The 22,461-nt window shown below is 35.2% G+C and overlaps 1 protein-coding gene across 1 annotated transcript; it reads left to right on the forward strand.

Moving 5' to 3' along the window:
• The first annotated feature begins 21,409 nt into the window (after window positions 1-21,409).
• On the forward strand, window positions 21,410-22,122 carry LOC122195365 (uncharacterized). The gene is made up of 2 exons (XM_042897219.1): window positions 21,410-21,860; window positions 22,043-22,122. The coding sequence occupies exons 1-2, from the start codon at window positions 21,410-21,412 to the stop codon at window positions 22,120-22,122; spliced, it is 531 nt and encodes a 176-aa protein (XP_042753153.1).
• Window positions 22,123-22,461: the final 339 nt, after the last annotated feature.

Here is a 22,461-nt window from a genome sequence, read left to right on the forward strand (position 1 = left end):
CAAAACAGAAATGCCAACATTTAATTATGCTAAAATCCAAATTAACTTGCAATACTGGAACAATAAACATTGAGATTTTTTCAGACAATAAACGAAATCGAGAAAATGATTGAGCTTTTGAGAAAATATTAGCAATATGTAAGGTTGACGGAACATATGGCAGCGAGATGGTTCCAAGCTATAGATGATAGTGAAATGACAATCGATCTCAACAATGTTTCATCCGCTCATGGAAAACAGAATTGTATGCAATGTAATGACAATTAATTTTGCATTGTTGTTGTCACAATGTAAGAGGGAAAGCTGAGAAACAACATCCATATTGCAAGAAACCGAAGTAATCAAACAATCTCACAAATAGTTACATCGATAACACGATCCTCTATAGAAGAACCAAATACAACATTTTATATTTTACTTTTCCATGAGATTAGTGAATTTGAAAACAAAAAAGAATCCAGTGTTGGACTTATGCTCTTTAGGTTTACTATCTCAATCAAAATCACTATAGGAATGCAGCTCTAGAGAATATGTTGAAGGGACTCTGAAATTGAGTGCAACAAAGATACATCGAAAGATACACCGAGAAGCCCAAAATTCGAAGCCCGCCTGCTGAGTACGCAGGATGTACTCAGCTTGTACGCTTAGCGTACTCCCTCTGGGGCTAGTACGCCTAGCGTACCAGCTTGGTACGCCCAGTGTACTCCCCAGTTGACCACCCCACTTCATTAAGCACTTAATCCAATGAGACATCAAGCCAAACTCTCAGATTTGATTATATAAGACCACTAATCACGTAAGGTTGGCAACTTTACACACATGCATGGCTTAATGGGGCTTAAGAGCTCAAAAAGAGCTTAACAAAGGTATTAACACATGCATGGTCTAAGATACACCATAAAGCTTGCATTTTTATGAATAAGGGGACCAAAAGAAGCCTAGATCTAACACCAAAACTTTTGGAGTGCGTCAAGAAGCTCGTCCATCACTCCAAGGACTCGGAAAGCATAAAATAACAACATAACTACATCTAGCATCATGGATCATCAAGATATGAGATTTTTACCTCAAAGGGCTTGCAAATGATGAGATATCCCAAGATCTTCAAGCTTAAGACACTTCTCCAAATGGCCTTCTTCTTCTCCTTCACAAATCACCCACATACACTCTTTAAGGCTCAAAACTGACAAACGCACACTAGGGTTTCGATTTCTGAACAAAGGAAGGTGGAAGCTGGCTAAACATGATCAAATGAGGCTATCATAAGGTTTAAATAGGGTGCAAACCCTAAAAATTAGGGTTTCACTCAAGCTCCCGTACGTCATACGTACTCCACGTATGCCCCGCATGCGTCGCCAAGATCCGCGATCACAAAGAGAGTCGGTACGCCCAACGTACTCCAACTTTTCTGAAGTTGGCAGTTCTACCTCTTAGGAATCAATTCTGCAGAATATTAACATACCAAGGGTCCAAATTGAAAAATACTTTGAATCGGGTATTACACAAGGTTAAAGGAATGTTTAGGGATATCATAGACATCGGTAAGAGATGTATGAGGGTAACAGTATAACCAACACCCTCTAAATGCATAGATGTAGCACTAATATAATAACATAAATTAGGTAAACTATGAGACAAAGACAAAAGATGAAAAAAAGGTGACATGTTATGAGATTCACTAGAACCCAATATTCATAAAGATGAAGGGATAATTGAAGTATTAGACGAAGACATACCTGTATGAGGAAAGTATGTTGACATGATGGTATGAGTGGAAGTAAGGAACTGTCTGAATTGCTCAAAAAACTTATAAATCCAAAGCAGATGATGGCATATGAGGATCAGTCTCTATAAAGGGAGCTAGAACAATAGAAATGATGGTGGAGAGACGCTTATGGAGTAACAGGGGGCATTACGATTTCCAATGGTTCTTATGTTTACAAAAATCACATTCATGAAGCAACTTTAGTAGTCGGATGATATTGTTTTGTAGCCTGAGGTTGTGGTGGAAACAGCAAAAACAATAAGAGTAGTAGATTATTTAGACCCTTTATTAACTTGAGACTTGAGACAAGTCTCCTCAACAATCAACTCATGAACAACCAATTTAATAGTAGGAAATGAAGTAGGTGAAGGATTATTACATGTAATCATATTATAATGTCATCAAGAATTGAACAAAACGTTGCTCTTTTGTCCTAGCAATATAGGATCTCAATGTCTTCAACTTATCAAATTTTGTAAGGACGAACTAATCTCACACATCACACATAGTTGTATAAATATCGTAGACATTCATAGTATTTGATTTGAGTGCTCGAGTATGTGTCTCCAATTGGTATCGCTTAGAAAAATATATTAGGTATATAATATGTCCAAGTGATCCCAAACTAGTTTAGTTGTATCATATTTTTCCAAGTGGGTGTCAATGGATTAAATCTCAGAACTGTTGATATTTTTTGAATTATTAGTCTCTCATGTATCAAGTAAAGTTGCACAATAAACTACTCCTCATCATTAAGTTTACCCAATGTGACAGGAACATATCCCTATATATGTCTCCCACGTAGAAATTTTTTCATTATATAACTCTAATAGACATATTTTTCAACTCTTTCGTTCAACTTTGCTCAAGTCATATTGATAGTAACCAAAAGAAACGCATAACAATAGCAAATACAAACAAATACCAACAATAATCAAAACAACCAAATAACAACATAACGAACAAAAAACAAGCATAGAAACGATAGAAATTACCAAAACATCGATCTACAAAACTGAATCCTATTACACCGTCCTCCACAATCATCAGCTCAAAAGACATGGATCAAATAAGATTCTAATACCCATATAAACCGATAACAATCTATAAAAAATTAAATAAGATTTTATTATTAACTAAATAATGAATTAAAAATATCTAAAACTAAATTTAAAAAACAATATAAATTACCTAACTAAATGGCCAATTAAAGCCCGACACAAAAACAACCAAAACATTTAGCTCCGACAACAACTATTAGCCTATCACCAGGAGCTACATAAAGATATTGGCATATTTAAACAAAACAATTTATTAAACGTAGGCGGCGTTATTCCATAACAAAACAACTTAACTACTGGTTACTCGTTTAATGAAAAAGGAGACGTTAGTTTTTTCTTGCTATATCTCCAATAACATAATATATAATAATAATAATAATAATAAGTAGTAATAAATATAAACTCCTTGTAATGAATAGATATAAGGAACAATACAAAGTTTCTTGTAAACGTACGGCACATAAAACTAACGCTGAAAATATTAAAAATTTAAACATCTTATTCGTTATATAAAATATATAGGAAAAAAAATCAATAGTAATGACAACTATCGAGACGAATCTATTGACGAAAGCTACACAATGAAGTAATATCTAGTGAAAGGGATTTAGGAATTAAATAAATAAACAATGGTTGACCATAATATTGTTCTTAAAGCATAATTGAATCTCCTCCACGAACATAATTCCCCTTAAAAAAGACAACCATAACTAGTAAGCTTCCGTATCAAAGAATATATAATAATTGATAATATAACACTCCCTCCCTCGCTCTTATAATAATAGATTATGTTTTGTTTTTAGTGTATCTATTTTTTTCATTCTTATCAAAATATCTCATTATTAGTTAACCTATCATGAAATTCAATGTAACTATTTTCGAATTAAATGCAAAAAAACATAAAAATATCATTTTATTTAATAAAGTTAATGATAATTGATGTTTCCTTAATTTATGTATTTTTTGTCTTTTGAAACGGAGGAAGTATGTGTCCGATGATCCCAACAGGTATATGGCGTGGTGCTGACATGATAGACGTAGTCACGCTGAAACACCAGCTCTAGGCATGACACTAACAACGGCGGTTCTATATGGTGTTCCATAATGACACTTGTAACGTCTGACTTCTGTGTACGTAGTGCGAAAAAAAAAAATTAATATTTTTTTTCTACTATTATATTACTTTTTTTTCGTGTTACACCTAATATGAAAACCTGTGTCAAGCCGTTGGCTATGTCGGAAAGAGCATGCATGACGAATTTGATAAATTTAACTGTTCAATGGATGAAAAATATTTTTAATTTTTTAACTGTTCAATGGATGAAAAATATTTTTAATTTTTTACCTCGTTCTTATAATTTATACACTACCCTATCAAACCCACTAATTTTTTTTATTTCATTTCATCAAACCATATAAGCCCTAAAAATATTCGATCACCTTTATTTTCATAGTCTCATGTGAATATTCCATAACTTTATTTAATGTCGATGTTCATCTAAAAGATAGAGGACATTAGAAAATTGACGTGGCATACGCGTCAGCAACAAAGACCTGAATAGGAGCATATTGTTATGCAGAAGTAGCAGGACACGTGTCAGGGTCCCACAGACCACATGCACGTTAATGGCGGGAAAAAAAGGTGAGGGTAGGTGGGCTGAGTGACACGTAAGCGTATTTGGCGGGAAATAGAAGCGATGTGGTTTCATTGGATATAGCCGCCCACTCATCAGTCATCACTACTTGCGTCGTCTACTTGTACTCTTTAACCATCATTTACACATATTACACATAAATATATGAATATATGAAATGATAAAAAAAAAAAAAAAAACTAATAGTATTATTTTGTTCAGCTAAATATAATTATAAAAGTTTTTTCATGTTTTTTGCATATTAATTGAAAATTAGTCATTTCTACACCGAAATGACAAATGAAGAGACAAAAAGGACATTTACTTTTTCTTTCTTCCTGTTTTCTCTTTTTAAGTTCTAATTCGAAACGTGATAAATTTCTATTTGTCTCTTCATTTTAAATTCAATTTTAATACAACATAAATTTCTAATATATCAAATTTTTCTAAAACTGGCTACTATTAATAGCTTTATTTTTTTTTTGACAAGATTGATTGGTATGCGATAGGTTTTCTAAAAGATGGCTTTTTATTATTTTAGAACATATTTTTATAAGTTAATTTTTAGGATAATTTTTTGCTGGTTACAACGTTTGTTTATTTGGTTGGATTTTTCGATTTTCGGTTTAATCTGTTTTGGTTGATTCTATTATAATTTATTCGTTTTGGTTTTCTGGTTAAACCAAATAAAAACTTACATAAAAAAAAAAACTTAAGTAAATAAGAAAATTGATATACTTTTACCAAATGAGAAAAGATACAAATACATGACATTATAATGTACAGGTTTAGTATGGTCATATAGAATGAGGAAGAAAGAATCGAAGGTTAATTGGCTATTGACTTATTGTTGAATATGAGTAATTGATAAATATAAACTATGTTATAATCCAAAATCGAAAAGATAGATATTGGATGTAATCACAATTCAAAGTTGTCATATTGCTTATTAAGGCTAGAAGTAGTGGTAGTCATGGCAAATACATCATTTTTGCCACATTTTATGTCATCATGCCATATGTGTGTGTGTGTGAGAGAGATAGAGGGGGGGAGGGGGAGAGAGAGATTCGCATTTCAATATCATCTTGTCATGCAATGTTCTGAGGTCGGTGTATGTGATACGATGATATTGAAATGATATACACCTGAGGTTGTAAATAACTATTGTAAGGTCGAATTGTACTGTTTATGTTTTTGGTCTGTATCGGAACATGACATCCTGAGGTTTATTATTTAATGAAAACATATTCTCTTTGAGAAATGTTTTGATAAATTTTATCATATTTTGTTTTGGGAACGAATTCCGCAACTCTTTTAATCAAATGATTACTCTGATTTTATAAAACAAAGCATAAAAAAATCGGTCTTTTCTGACCGTGAATTTGGGGATGTCACAGTTGGTATCAGAGCATTAGTTTAAGCGAACTAGAAATTTGTAGGATTTCTAGACTTAAACTTAGAATGCTAAGCGATGATTGTGATATGAGTGTCTACCATATTTTAGACACAAGCACTAGTATATCTTAGGAAAGATGCCTAAAATGATTTTATATGCTAAATGTCATATGTTTGTCATATATGGAATTGTTTGTTCGGATCTATAGTCTGTTGCCGACCAGATCTGGAAACCTTATGCGTTTAGGATTCTAAGCGTACGACTACGATATTAGAACTAACATGTAAACGTTTCGGAGTGATAAGGATGATTTGGACATCTATCAAAATAGAGATCTAAATTCACCTTATTCAGTGTATATATAAAAAAAATGGCAAGAGCAAGAAGCGGAGTTGGAAACGCAAACGAAAATAGGAATCGACCACCTGTGGTTGAGCAGGTAGATGTGGTAGCAGCAGTACCTGAGCCAATGACAATGGTTGGGGTACAAAAAGATGATTTAAATGATGTTGGATCGTCAGACGGAGGAAACTAAACGTCTGCTTCAGCAGAATCGTGAAGAACTTTTAATGCCGAGTGAACAGCCCGAATTGAATGGAGGGCAGTCGGAAGGAGGAAACTTCAGTGGGATTGTTGGTCAAGCCAACCCACCAATTGTTAGGAAAAACAACCAGGGTAGAGGAAATAACGGTTGTGGATGCAAGTACAAGGACTTCATGGCATCCAAACCACCGTGTCTATCTGGAATCCCGACACCAGTGGAAATTATAGACTAGATCTCCGAGATGGAGACAATGTTCGAGAGTTGCGAGTGTAGCAACAGACAGAAGACCGCTCTCGCGATTCCTTTGTTAAAATCTGGAGTGCTGAGCTGGTGGAAGCTACTAGCTGGTTCGATGCCCAAGGGAGAAGCTAGTAAGATGTATTGGGAAGATTTTGTAGTGCAACTAAAAATGCAATACTACTCTGAGCAGGATCTTCTGGAAATGACAATGAGTTCCAGAATCTAAAGAAGGGAAGATTGAGCGTCACCGAGTACGCTATTAGTTTTACGGAGAAGATGAAGCTTGTTCCTTACCTGGTTCCAACTGAACCCTCCAAGGTTAACAAGTTTGCCTGTGGATTACTAGCGGAATTTGGTCCGATGGTCAAGCAAGCAACTACTTTGAAAGCCGCCATCTGGGCTGCTAAGAACGTCGAGACCCATATAAGGGAAAAGAATCTGGAGAGGGCCGAAGTGGGTGAGAAAAGAAAGTTTAAAGGATCCTCATGGTCCGATGAGAAGAGAAAAGTCTTGAAGTCCAATTCGAAGGAGTTCGAAGAAGGAGCACAATGGTGTGATAAGTGCAAGAGGAAGCACATTTGGATATGCTCTAAATAGATGACATGCTTCAAATGCGGGAAGACTGGTCATTATTCCAGTGGATGCACAACCAAAAGAGAAGCCCACCTTAAGTGTGGTGAAGAAGGACACTTCAAGCAAAACTGCCCAAGAAGATAAGGGGCTACAAGGCCGAATGTGCTGCCACAGCCAAAGGCAATAGCATTTCAAATGATCCTTGACGAAGCAGATGACAATGCGAGGAATCAAGGATGAAGACTTCATATTAGGATATAGCTAGTATCAGGAAGTGTAGCATATTAAAGGTATAGTATAGGGTGAACTTGAACTTTTGTGTAATAATTTCAAAAAAATAATATAAAACCTGGTTTTGTTAACTGATGTGTTTAATGATTGTGTGATTTTGTATGGTGACTTGGTTGACTGCGAGACAATACTTGAAACGAGTATGAGTAGGTGTCAATGGTAGTAGAGGCCTATACTACTGGAAGCACAGGACTCACGCTTGGATCAGGGAAAGTCACAAGGTTACCAAGAAGCTAGTGATTGGTCTCGTTTTATTCAAGTATGTCGTTACCATCGTTTCGGTAATGACAAATGAGATGATTGTTATTCCGACTCTAGTGGTCATATCAACTTAAGTTTGACTACGATGAGTTTGTTACGTGGTTCCGAGAACCGAGTTTGATGTAGCATTTGACTTAAGTCAGAAGAATGAAATCAATGCGATCAATTGTATCGCGCTCGTTGTTAAAGAAGTTAGTAGCTAGAAATGCTACATGCTAAAATTTGATCATATCACATTAGAACATGAAGGAAGATATATTCCATTCTGGAATTGAACTCTAAGAGACCTGAGTCTAAGCGTTGCATCATTCGATGAAAGGTCATTAAAGCACGACCCATCGGTTTGTTACAATAGATAAAGGAAAGTATTTATCCTAAGAAGAAGAAGGAGTCCACAATAAGGACTTATTTTGTAACTTGAAGGTTATGATTGAAATTCCAACATAGTACGAAAAGAAGATGCAAGATTGAGCATCGCCTGCAGTCAAGAAGCCCTAGAGTTAGATACTCTTTCAAGGAAACATAGAAGTTTCGGTTATTACCTAGGAGAGATAAAATATGGAATCATTATTCAAGCCCTATTTCGTTGATGATTTCGGGACGTAATCATCCTAAGGGGGAGATAATTGTAACCCCCATAGATCCGGGCTAGTCAATTTAGAGACGATAAACATCAAAAATGACTTTTTGATGGAAGATTATTTAGAAGGATTAATCTTAACAAAATTTTAGTATATGTTACAAGGATTTAGTACATATAAAGAACGCCGAAATCCGAGTTATAACGAAGAAGTTATGACCTATCGAAGTTTCGCTACAAAACCGACACGACACAGCGCGACGTAAATAGTGAATTTACCTTAGAGCAATATTTGGCCTTAGTGATCTAAATAAAAGTCGTAGAATACGTTAAACCAAGAGTGTGCATAAAAAGAACGTCTAAGTGTGACTTCGTATGAGGAAGTTATGATTTTTCGAAGTTTCGACTTAACGAACCAAAATCCTATTAATAGATACGAACATATTCCAACTAATTCCCAAAAAAATAGTATGCAGCCCAAAGTTCGAATTTGAGATCGAGTGATATTTGGCCGAAACAATCTAAATGAGAATCTAAGATCTTGTCGATAGTAGTCCAACGGTAAAAAGACAGACGAAAACGGACGTCGGATGAAGAAGTTATGAATTCCTAATGGAGTTTTCCTGTCCCGACATGCTAAAAATAATATAATAAAAATAAATTCAAAATTAGCCGACGAAGTCTTAACAATAGTTGTAGAGCATAATCTCACCTACGCGTGGATATAAAGAACGTCAGAAATAGAGCTCGTATGCGAAACATATGAATTTCTGAAGTTCGGGACACGATTTTCGACACTGAGTCAGTGTTCACGACGTGAACTTAGTGATTTGACCTTTCAGAGCCTGCCAGACCCAACTTGTGATGACACATGCAATGAAGATCAAGCTCACAACGTGAAATAAGGGTTCACGACGTGACTTTCAAGAAATCAACCCTATAAATAGAATTGAAGTGGCAACCGGCAAAGGTTGCTAATTCACTCTTCTCTCACCCATACTACCTCGATTTACATGCAAAGAAGTACCCCCAAAGCCCCGGTATCATCCCGAGACCCGAAGCTCCAAAGATCCCGAGAAGAAAAGAGTTTCTAAGCCTAAGCTCTGCCCACGAGAAGCCCCGATGTGTGAAGATATTCCAGTTTCACCGAAGAATACTAATCTTAGAGTCGTAGTGTTGTCCGATCATCTTCTGATCAAGTGAGTGTATAGTCCCTTTCATAAACACGATTTTAATACAAGTATTGGTTGAATGTATTACATCTATGTTATGAGTGAGTGTGTAGTTACTTTCTTCTAACACATAAATATGAAGTATTTGGTATGAAATACGTGCTATGTGTTTATATATCGTTTGTTTATATGAGATGGGTTCGGAATGGATATTCTATATAGTTTTTAAATAAGTTAAACTGTATATGTATTTTATATCTAAAAATATGTTGGGTAGAACTGTTGGGTTTTGAGCATTCTAACACTCCTAAGTGTACATGCAACCCTAAATACCTTGGATCTATGTTTTCTCTATTATACATGCAAATAAGAACTTCCAAGGTATTATCCTAATCTAGCATACAAAACAATGAGTGTAACAAGATAGAATACATACCTCTTTGATGTAGAAAGTCTTCATGAAGCTTGAGTGCCTAGTGCCCCAAGTGTGACACCTCAAATGGTTCACACAACACCAAATACACTTGGAATAACTTGAGAGAAATCTACACTTCATGAAATCGGCTAGCCCTTATTTTTACACACTCTAGTGGCCGATTTTGTCAAGAATAAGATCTTTATATAGTGTTACAATTAGGGTAAACCCTAATTGTCATGACTTTCCATTTCCTTGGATCCATGGGTTCAAATACACCATGGAGCATCCATGGACTATCCTATGGGTTTTAGCCCAACTTGATTATCCATGGAGCATTAGCCCACTATACAAGTATGGATGATTTACACAATCAACCCATATATTTAATTAGTCTTTTTTTGATCACTTAATTAATCCTAGATTAATTCTTGATCAATACTAATTAAATAATCTTATTATTCTTATTATTAATATACTAGAACTTATAATATATTAATAACCATAAGTCTCTTATTTCTCTCATTATAGTCTATCCAAGTGCATGATGCCATGCAACCCAAATGGACCATGCCGGGTCGGGTCAAGTCTTACCAATTATAGTTATGGACTTAAACATTAATCCAACAAGAACATGGGTAGATGAACGATGAGAGATGAAAGATGGCATGAGTAAACATCGATAGTTATGGACCTAGCACCTGTTAGAGAAGAACTTTGGTAGCTACGAATTAATGTATAGTTAATTGTCCCTATTCCGGGAGTATGGATTGGGCACAGTTATTGGTCCGGGAGTATGGATCCGATCAGGATTTAGGTATAGTTAATTGTCTCTATTCCGGGAGTATGGATTGGGCACAGTTATTGGTTTGGGAATATGGATCCGATCAGGATTTAGGTATACTTAATTGTCTCTATTCTGGGAGTATGGATTAGGCATAATTATTGATCCAGGAATATGGATCAAATCAAGAGGTTAATTCAGATCCGGGAGTATGGATCAGATATACCAGATCCGGGAGTATGGATTTGGTAGAGAGGTCAATTTTAGATTCGTGAGTATGGATTTGGTAGAGAGGTCAGTTTTAGATCCGTGAGTATGGATTTGGTAGAGAGGTTAGTTTTAGATCCGTAAGTACGGATTAGGTAAAGAGGTAAATTGTGATACGAGAGTATATATCGTTTCGTTATAAGGATCGAGGGGGTAGGATAAGCGTTGCTTGTGTATAGTGAAATTATATATGTTTGTGAGTTCTAATACATATATATATATATATGATACAACATTGTGGGTTGTAAACCCTATATGTGATGAGTTTTGGTCATAAGAACATCCTATATGCTCATACAAACCCTAATGCTTGGATCTAGGTTTCTCTATTGTACATGCAAGTTATCCAAGACTATAAACCCTAGATCTAGCATATGATAATCAATATATCATATAATTAGGATTTAGATCATACCTTGATTGTTATGTAGCAATAACAATCCAATTCCTCCTTGTATTGACTTTAGAAAGCTTAGAGTCACAAATGTCACTCCTCTAATGGTTCACAAACACCAAGAGCAAGAGGATGGAGGCTGCCCTAAAACGTGTGAAACCCTAGAAGGATGCTTAGCCATGTTTTTAGGTCATAAGGGATCTATATATATAGGAGGCTATTAGGGTTATCTAACAAGGAAACCCTAAGCTGGATGCTTAAGCCCTAAGCAACCCATAGATTCCTTTCCTTAAGGTCTTGGACGATTTCCTCATGGGTTTCCCCATAGAATTCGTCCACTCCTTAATATAAGGCAATCCATAGCCCAAATTGCAATTATCTTATAATTACAATTCCAGTCCCTTAAGTTTAATTAATCTCTTTTAGTCACAAAAACCAATTACCAATTAATTCTTGACTAATATTAATTAAACAATATGATTTCTCCTTTAATATATTATTCTCATAATATATTAATAAATCATATTTAATCCTTTCTCCATAATTCATCCTATCAAGTTGCTTTGGTGAAGGCAACCCAAAAGGACCATGCACCATCGGGTCAAGTACATACCAAAATAGTTATGGACTTAGACACTAATCCAACAGTCTCCCACTTGGATAAGTTTAATTACTATTATTCGAATGACTTCAGATCCTGATCTGCAATCGTAGCTTTCCAAATCCGCTGTCAACTCTGGTCCTATTAGATACGTGTGTCCTTTAGATAACGGATCATATATTCCTCCATTATAGATATCGTAAGACATGATTTCTAATCATTCTATTTGTATTATTTCTCGACTTCCGATTCATGACGACTGACTAATTGAACAAATCAAATTAGCCATATCCCGGCCGAGCATTTACGTTTGTCATCACTAAATCATCGAGGGGCCCAAATATATCGCTTTTATCCTACTTGGGATAAAAGGAATGGATAAACTTTGATTCAATGCTCGCTTGCACTCACTCACCGAATCACACACAACAATATGTTTTATGACACCAAGTTACTAGTGTGTTTTCATATTATCAATGTGCAACCAATTAGCAAGATACAACTCACACATCTCGGTTTCAAGAATATAAGATGTTATCATCTCACAAATCACTTGTGATACAATTCATGGAATGATCCAAGTGAGCGTGGGTTTAATCCAATGCTCAAATCATATTCATAAGCACTCATGAATGTTGCAGCAAACATTTGCTTATGTCTAATACTCTTTTAGACAATCCACACACCAATTCACGACAGTCTTCTTTCATATCTACTTCCAACATATGAACAACTATGGCCCGTTTGAATAATTTGACTGTTCTTAACCAATTAAATTATTCAGGAAGTCAAAACATGCAAAGTGAAACACAAGAATAATACTAATCCCATATGGATTCAACCCTTTGAGCATAAATAAAACACCTTTTATTTATCACAATATCGATTACTCATTATTTGTTGTTTCGGGTAATCAACTTCTTACTTGAATTATTACACTTGTCCTATGCTTCTTAGCATGCACACAATGTTTACCTATGGTTCTTTCTTTGTGAAAGAATGTCAAATTTTTGCCACTTATAGAATATGCTAGATTCTAACATTTTATGCAACGATCCTTTTGTAATATCACTGCACCAAAGTCACAAAGACTATTGCCAATGAAATTATAAAGTTCTCTATTGGAGATTGTTACAATACAATTCCTTAGATATGATGTCTCTCACTCAAAGAACATTCCTTTGAACATCCTTTTGCATAAAAGTTTCTTAATCTAGTCATAGGTTTTCAATATTCAATTCTCAATATGGACATGTTTCCATATTTTCCATATGGAAACTCATTCTTAATAGAATCTTATCTATTCATAATAACGTCTATATGGTCCATCCAATATGGAAACATTTCCATATTTTCCAATACTATACTTCCAACTACTCACAAGCGACCAATCATCGGCAAACCTTGGATTGTCCTTTGATAGTTGTTTAATTATCTTAGTCAAAACCGATTCTTGTCCTTTTCCCTCTAAATGCTCTAGTCATTTGGAAAATTTTAGAATGGTCAAATATTATAGCATTTGCAAACGATCCTATACCCAAAGCGTATGGGACACAATGCATAATGTCTTACATAAAGATTTGATACTTCATCAATCTTCTGCCATAATATTTTATTTGCTATGTTCTCAAAATTCGAATTGTGAAGAGGAATGTCGTAATCATAATCGAAATTTTAAGAACACACTATGTACCCTTGACTAAATTTATTAACATTCCACAACCTAAGCCTTTAGATTTGAAATGAAGCATAATATTTTCTCCCTTAATTATAGCAAAACAACTTTACAACTCTTGTTTTCTATAATTAATATTGCCAACTTGCAATACTTTCCTTAATAATCATACAATCATAACATTTATGCTCCCACTATCATGATGATTATTATAAACATAACGCTTATGCTCCCACTAGCTTTGACATGTATTCAGAAACCAGCTTAACTTCCAGAAAAACAATACTCATTGAATTTCTTAAGTTCTTGTTTCTAATACGTAATACTTTGATAATCCTTTATCTAAGCTTATACACCTTTCCCTTAGATAGCTCATATGTGTGTCAAAAAAATTAAGACTAATTGTCAAATCTCACAATTCAAATTATGGAGAGGGATACCGTACCCATAATCAAATTCGAGAATACAATTTCACAAATACTATCTTCTAAAAATCTTTCTTAGTGAAAGTATTTCCTCACAGTCATTTTCATGAAGGAGGAAATCTTATGACACTTAGATTTTAATGGTGTATGTGTTCCTATCCATGTGAATTTGTCAAAACCAAAGTTTACGACAAATTCAAACTCATATGGACTGAATTTTCTTAGTCTTGATATCTTGCCTTATGGTAGCACAGCTGCCCACCATGTCTTCCAAGTAGTCAAGAAGCTCACCTTTTTTTATCAATTTACTTTCCATTGATCAAGGTCCTTGCCTTTTATGTATTCAAATGAGAACTCGTAGGACTCACATGCATAATTAACTCAATTGGAATGGCACAGAAACAATATAGTGTCAACACGATAGGTTGTAAACCTCAACTCATGTGCTAGTGATGATTGATAAGGTTTATTTTGGTTTGTTCTTGAAACTTTTCAAGACCATTAAGACTCCCACTCACTCCTTGACATATAAGATTCTCTTGTCAATAAACATTTCTTGACAAACAAATATTCAAGAGTTAGTGTAGCTTTTATCAAAACACTTCATGAATTGGTCCTAGTTGGTCTTTATTCAATGCATCACAGCTTACCAATTTCAAATGTGCTAGAATAAGAAAACCTTTTCCAAATTCTACATTTTATGAATGTTATAAACCTTCTTAATTCTTGTCACTCAATATCACAATCTTAACTTTAAGATTTGTTTTGGAATGAAGTATGATTGACTTCTTGATTTAACCATTTCTTCAATCCTTGATTCTTCTTCTTAAACATACAATTTTACTAAGACTCACTTAGAGGATCAATTGAGATATGGTTCTTAATCATTAAGACCTGTCATAAAGCATAAAAGCTACTCTCCCTTCTTCTTAGAATGGAGAAACTTTTATCTTTCTTCCTACTTGATTCTTCTTATTCGTTTTGCTATTGATTTAAACCTTTTTAATCAATTCAGAATTACACTTAATCTTATAAGTATAATCATATTTACTAAACTTTTAGTAAATCATGACGAATATCTTGTTACTCTTATGGTGGACTTTGATCAACACACAACTTTGTGTATTTGATCTCCTAGTCCTTTCACTTGACACTTTGTCAACGAATTAGTCTAATTTCCAAATATGAAATTTCTCATTCATCATGCAACCAAGTTGCGTGATTCCAAATTTCTGTCCAATTGAAACTTGGGCGATGAGAAACTCTCCCTATTTGGTAAATTTTCGACCTTTCCATAAACACCATAAATAAGAATCATATTTCATTTGTTGTAGAAATATGCAAACATCAATTTTCATAACGATTTCATTGCAAGGAAGTAAACAAATAAATGAATAAGTCAAACCCAAATTTATTTTATTTATAAAAGCAGCGGAAAACATTTGTCCTTACAATGCAAAATCCATTGAAAACTATGTATTTCAAAAAGAAAATTTCTAACAACTCTATCATAACTATCAAAGCTCAAAATCTAATCTTCAAGTCCATGCGATCAAGATCCATTCCTTGTGATTAGATTCATCTTGCTCTTTCACCAAGCTTCCTTTCTTTTCACTGATCCTGCAAGACATTCAAATGCAATCTTATCACATCATGTATTAAGAATCAATGAATAGGAACTTAACGAAGTTAGATAGTGGATTTTACCTGAAGCACAACCATACTCTTTGAATCTCCCATCTTCTGGACTCTTCAGGCTCCTTGGGCAGACTTGTATCCAACGCCCTTTCTTTTGGCAGCAAACGCAGATCGGTTCTCCTAGAACGTCCTTGGAAGCATGGTCGGTTGACTTTCCCAACAAATACACTCCATTGCTTCGCCAAATCATTTCTGATTCAGCAACAATGAGCATGTAAGTTAGGTCAATGAGGTTGTCGTCATGATCCATCATATAATACTTTCTTTTGAACTCATTATATGATTCAGGAAGTAACTGCAAAACCCAACTCACAGCCAACTCATCCGGGAATGACACACCCAACATCATCAACCTATCAATGTGTGATTTCATTCCTAGAACGTGGGCACACACGGGTTTACCATCTTCATGTTTCATTTCCAATAGGGCTTTAGTGATATTGAACCTTTCAATTCTTCGATCTTGTGGGTTAGGGAGAACAATTGGAGGAGGTGGAGGAAGTGAAGCATGATTTCTTGTTCCTCGATCGAATCGTGGAATACCATCTTCATGTGGAATGCTTGTTCCACGGGATTTGGGAAGACCATAGTTGTCGAACTTTGACATCTACAAAATGGGAGAAAACGAATTCAAGTTAGTTGATTGATTGAGTCCTTAGCAAATCACCCAAATGAGATACTAAGGCTAGAACCCAACACAATACGCTACAACCTAGAAAAGGGATGTCGTAATCTAGTTGCAGAATATTTGAAGGTAAGTGAATGACGATTCACTAATTTCCACCATGAAAAATGAAAAAGAAATTTAAGTTTTAAATCTATGAAAACTCCTAGATCCTTTGAGATTCATTGAACATTTCAATGGCATGTTTAAATCTCGATATGCCCCTCTTGTTTGTGACTGGGATGCCGAGGATCACAAAGCGGGTGTAAATAACCATGCAAACTTACATGGTGCCCTCACATGTTACAGTCACCTATTCGATGTGCCGGTAAACCACACACGCTCCACCGAACTATGAGAAACATTGAGTCACCCTTTGCTACCTTTGCTTAGAACCATTTAGTGTTCCGGTAAACCACACACGCTCCACTAACGTCTTCGCAAGGGCACAAAGTGTAATTTCATGGAATCGCATCAATTCACTTTTGCCTAAGTAACTAAGATTGGGAATTTGAAAAACATTTAGTTACTTTTGTACTTCATTATACTTATACTGGAAGGTTTCGTCCTATCCTACCCGTTCGGCTAACGACCCTCCACTAGTCAAGAGTGTGGTGGGAAAGAGTGGATACCTATTCAATCGCCATTTTATAGGCATTTTCCTTAAACACCCCTTATAGACCAGCTTCGTGAATGAGGCCTAGTAACGGTAAGACTGACTTTTACTCATATATATATATATATATATATATATATATATATATAATGTTAGACTTTTAATATTATATATAGTACATGGTGTATTTTACACTTTCAAAATACTAGGTGGTCAAATTTAATAATTATACCTTTAATTCAATTAAATTTTAAACCAAAACTTTTATGGATTTATTAAACCTCCTTTAATTATACACCTTAATTAATTAATAAAAACATAAGGGTGTGATTTGAATTTTTCAAAACAATACTAGGGTTTTAGAATTTAACATTCATAATTAAACTTTTAATCAACTTTTAAATTTCAAAACTTGAGGGCAAGTTTTGAAACCTTTTTCAAAACAATAGGGTTTCAACTATTTAAATTTTAAAACAACAAAACTTTTGAGGTCAAATTTAAACTATAAAACCTAAAGGGGAAAATATGAAACATTTCATAACACAAGGATCAAATAACAAATAATCTAAATTAACATTTAATCACATAATTATCCATATTTGATTTATTTAATGATTTCTTGCAAAACAATTTACCAATTTAATCAAAATAATTAATCAATTATCACATAAGGAAACAAATATTTTATTAATTGATAAAAATTTTCAATTAGATCAAGAATATAGTCATATATATCAAAAAATCGGATTAATATTGATCTAATATGATAAGGCAAGTATCCTCAAGCAAAAACAACAAGAAATCCCGGTTTTCCCTCATTCTGACCAGCCGACTCGTCGAGTCAGGCATGGACTCGTCGAGTCAGCATGCACTCGGCGAGTTCATCTATAGACTCGGTGAGTCCAGCCCCCAGAATCACAAAAAACGAATTTTTTTCAACATACAAGGCATCAATACAATAGAAACCAATCTAGGCTCTGATACCACTGATGGGTTTTGGTCATAAGAACATCCTATGTGCTTATACAAACCCTAATGCTTAGATCTAGGTTTCTCTATTGTACATGCAAGTTATCCAAGACTATAAACCCTAGATCTAGCATATGATAATCAATATATCATATAATTAGGATTTAGATCGTACCTTGATTGTTATGTAGCAATAACAATCCAATTCCTCCTCGTATTGACTTTAGAAAGATTAGAGTCACAAATGTCACTCCTCTAATGGTTCACAAACACCAAGAGCAAGAGGATGAAGAGGAGAGAGGATGGAGACTGCCCTAAAACGTGTGAAACCCTAGAAGGATGCTTAGCCACGTTTTTGGGTCATAAGGGATCTATATATATAGGAGGCTATTAGGGTTATCTAACAAGGAAACCCTAAATTGGATGCTTAAGCCCTAAGCAACCCATAGATTCCTTTCCTTAAGGCCTTGGACGATTTCCTCATGGGTTTCCCCATAGAATTCGTCCATTCCTTAATATAAGGCAATCCATAGCCCAAATTGCAATTATCTTATAATTACAATTCCAATCCCTTAAGTTTAATTAATCTCTTTTAGTCACAAAAACCAATTACCAATTAATTCTTGACTAATATTAATTAAACAATATGATTTCTCCTTTAATATATTATTCTCATAATATATTAATAAATCATATTTAATCCTTTCTCTCCATAATTCATCCTATGAAGTTGCTTTGGTGAAGGCAACCCAAAAGGACCATGCACCATCGGGTCAAGTACATACCAAAATAGTTATGGACTTAGACACTAATCCAACAATATGCTCACTAGGCTCCCAAGCCTGAACCACTCAGTTTTCTTTGTATTACAGGTAATGGCACAAGAGTATAAGTTGGTGGACTTGACGAGAGATTTTGGATAATAGACCAGTAGTTGTAAATAACTGTTTTAAGGTCGATTGTATTGTTTATGCTTTTGGTCTGTATCGGAACATGACATCCCGAGGTTTTATTATTTAATGAAATTACATTCTCTTTGAGAAATGTTTTGCTAAATTTCACCATATTTTGTTTTGGGAACGAATTCCGCAACTCTTTTAATCAAAGGATTACTCTGATTTTATAAAACAAAGCATAAACAAATCGGTCTTTTTTGGCCGTGAATTTGGGGATGTCACAAGAACTCATCCTTTTTCCATGGATTTGTCAACAACAAAAAGAGGAAAATAGGATTGCAGGGCTGCTAATCGATGATGGTGTATGGATTACACAACCAGAAACAATAAAATCAGAGATCTTAAACTTCTAACATAACAAATTTCTAGATAAGTGGCCTTCCATACCAATTTTCTCCAGTCCTAACTTCTCATCTCTTGATCCAGTATCAAGTGCAAGTCTTGAAGCCCCTTCCATAGTTGAAGAGATAAAAGGAGCTATATGGGCGTGTGGAAATGAAAAATCCCCTAGACCAAATGGTTTTTCATTCAAATTCCTAAAAATGTATTGGGACATCTTAAAAGACGCCATTGTTAATGTTGTTAAGCACTATGAAAGGTTTGGAAGGATTGCAAGAGTAGGTTGTAACAACTCGAATTTCAGGTATTTACACTTTGACCCTTGGAATAAGAATTATTTGCAAACTGGTCAGGAATGGCATTTAAATCAAAATATGGATTTGATCATGTACGTTAGGCGTACACTTTGTATGATGGGCGTACGTAGCAGAGACTCAAACCCTAATTTGTAGGGTTTGGAGGCTATTTAAACATCCTTAGCTCTTAAGACCTTCTTTATTCACCAACCTCCATCCCTATTTTCGTACCTAGAATACCCTAATCCATTTAAGTGGATCCTTGAGCCATTAGTGTGTGTTTTTTGGAGTTCTTAGAGGAAGGAGGAGGAGCGGAGAACATCTTGGAAGCTTGAATCAACCTTAGATCTGGAAGTTTTGCACCCTTCTTCATCTCCATAAGGTATAAAGTTTACACCTTGATGCTTATTTTGTTAGATGTAGCTTGTAAGATGCAATTATGTGCTTTTTGTCCCGAAGTTATGGTGTTTTTTAGTATGGCAAGCTCTAGACCAAGTGGGTTGTCCTTTTGGACATTTTGCAGTTTCTAGAGTCATAAAAATGTAACCTTGGTCCCTTCTTCCCTTCCATGCAAATGCTAGAGAGCTTAAGAGCTTAAGAAAAGCTAGGGTTTTGGTGTTGTATATTTTCTAGGCCTGCAAACTCATAAAGATAGGAACTTTATGGTTTGGAATGATATTTGGGGGATAGATATGCATTTGGACGAAAGGAATTAATAAAATAAGCACTTAATGGGAAAGTGACATTTATCCGAGTACGCTGGATGTACTCCCTTAGGAGCCTCATATAAATCTTGAGTACACTGGGCGTACTCAGCCTGAGTCAACTCGGTCGACTTTTTGACCTTTGACCTTGATCAAATTTTTACCAAGTTTAACTTAGGGGTATTTTGGGTATTTTAAGTGGTAGTTGAGTTTGGTGACTATTTTATGTATATGCGACTGGTAGAGCTGATATTCGAGGCAGTGTCATGTTTAGCTATCTTTTCAAACTGAGATGTGAGTTTTTGCTCACTGTAATTGTGGGCCGAAGACACCAATGTCGTCGTATTGGGTTATGTATCCTAGTTTAGAGAATGTAGCTATGTTGTATTGATCTGTTTGAACTAAGTCCTGGTATATAGGATGTTGTTATGCGATAATGATTTGTAGATCTGCATGTTAGTCTGTTGGCTGGTTATATGATTATTTGTTTACTAGATATATGTTATCTATTATGTATATACTGACATAGTATGGTTGTGTTGAGGCAATGATGATTTATGTGGAAGCCAACAAACCTAGGAGCAATCCAGACATAAGTTGTAGGCCCGAGAGGCAAGCCAAACTTATCTTGTGGGCTCAGGAGTAAGCTAGACATGAGTTGTGGGCCGGAAGGCAAGCCAGAATCATGTTGTAGACTATGGGGTAATCCAGTGTGTTAGTTGTGTACCCAACATACATGTTGTTATATGTTGTGTGGTGGTACTTTGGGGGAACTCACTAAGATTTGGCTTACAGTTTTCAGTTTTATGTTTCAAGTACCTCATATGATCTGGGGAAAGCAAAGGTGTGATTGTGCACATCCTTCTGGTTTTCATGATATTGGATTTTGGGACACTCTGATTTTGATTATTACTTTTGGAATAATGAATAGTAATTAATTATGGTTTTTAGATTGGTTTTGAAAAATGAAAATTTTACTCTGATTTTTTAGGATGTTACATATGTAATGCTTCATTTCTCACCCTTGTATCAAAAACAAAAGACTCGCTTACAATCGCTGACTTGCGAACCATAAGCATCATTGGTAATATGCACAAGATCATAGCAAAAACCTTATCTACTGGACTGAAGAAGGTCATTGGTGCTTGTATTGGTGACATTCAATCAGAGTGTGTGGAATATAAAAGCATCCTCGATGGGCCCATAATAATCAACGAAATGTGTTCATGGGATAAGAAGGCAAAAGGGAAGATGCTACTCTTCAAAGTAGATTTTAATAAAGCTTTTGGCACGGTTAAATGGAAATTTCTTGATCACATTCAAATGCAAATGGGATCCAGTGAGCGATGGAGAGGATGGATACAAGGCTATCTAAAATCGTCAAGAGAATTAATACTCGTGAACAGTTCCTCAAAAGGCGAATTTGGAATTGGTTGGGGAATAAGGCAAGGCGATCCTTTATCGTTGTTTTTGTTCATAACAGCAATGGAGGGTCTAAATATCGCCATGAAAAGGGCATGCGAGAAAGGAATTTTTAAAGGTAAAAAATCCCAAACATTAATATGAGTGTGTCACATCTATTATAAACAGATGATGCACTCTTTGTAGGGGACTGGAGCAAGGATAACATCAAAAATATTGTGAGATTTCTCTAATGCTTCCATATTTCATTGGGACTCAAAGTGAACTTCAAATAGTTAAGGGCATTTGGAATTTGTGTAGATTCACAGGGATTAACAACTCTCGCTGCACCACTTGGATGTGAACCATCAAAACTCCCATTCACATACTTGGGTGTCTAAGTAGGGGAAAACATGAAGATAAAAAATCATTGGAGGCTGGTGATTGAAAAATTCCAAACAATCATGAGCTCATGGAAATCAAAGGCCTTGTCCTTAGGGGGTTGATTAACTCTTACCAAAATTTTCCTTGACAGCTTCACAACATTTTATTTCTCTTTGTTCACGGGTATTATAAAAACTCTAGAAAAAAAACAAGGAGACGATTCCTATGGGGTAAGACGGATGACTTAAGGAAGATCAATTGGGTGTCGTGGGGAAATGTAACATCTCCCAAAGAGGTTGGTGCACTAGGACTCGACTCGCTAAAGGCACTCAACCTATCACTAATAGTAAAATGGT

This window comes from Lactuca sativa, chromosome 8 (genome assembly GCF_002870075.4).
Source record: "Lactuca sativa cultivar Salinas chromosome 8, Lsat_Salinas_v11, whole genome shotgun sequence".
NCBI lineage: Eukaryota > Viridiplantae > Streptophyta > Magnoliopsida > Asterales > Asteraceae > Lactuca > Lactuca sativa.

Coding starts and splice junctions, on each gene's coding strand:
- LOC122195365 (XM_042897219.1), top strand. CDS start 21,410: ATGCACAAGATCATAGCAAAAACCTTATCTACTGGACTGAAGAAGGTC. Junction 21,861..22,042: donor CGAGAAAGGAATTTTTAAAG/GTAAAAAATCCC, acceptor GAATTTGTGTAG/ATTCACAGGGATTAACAACT.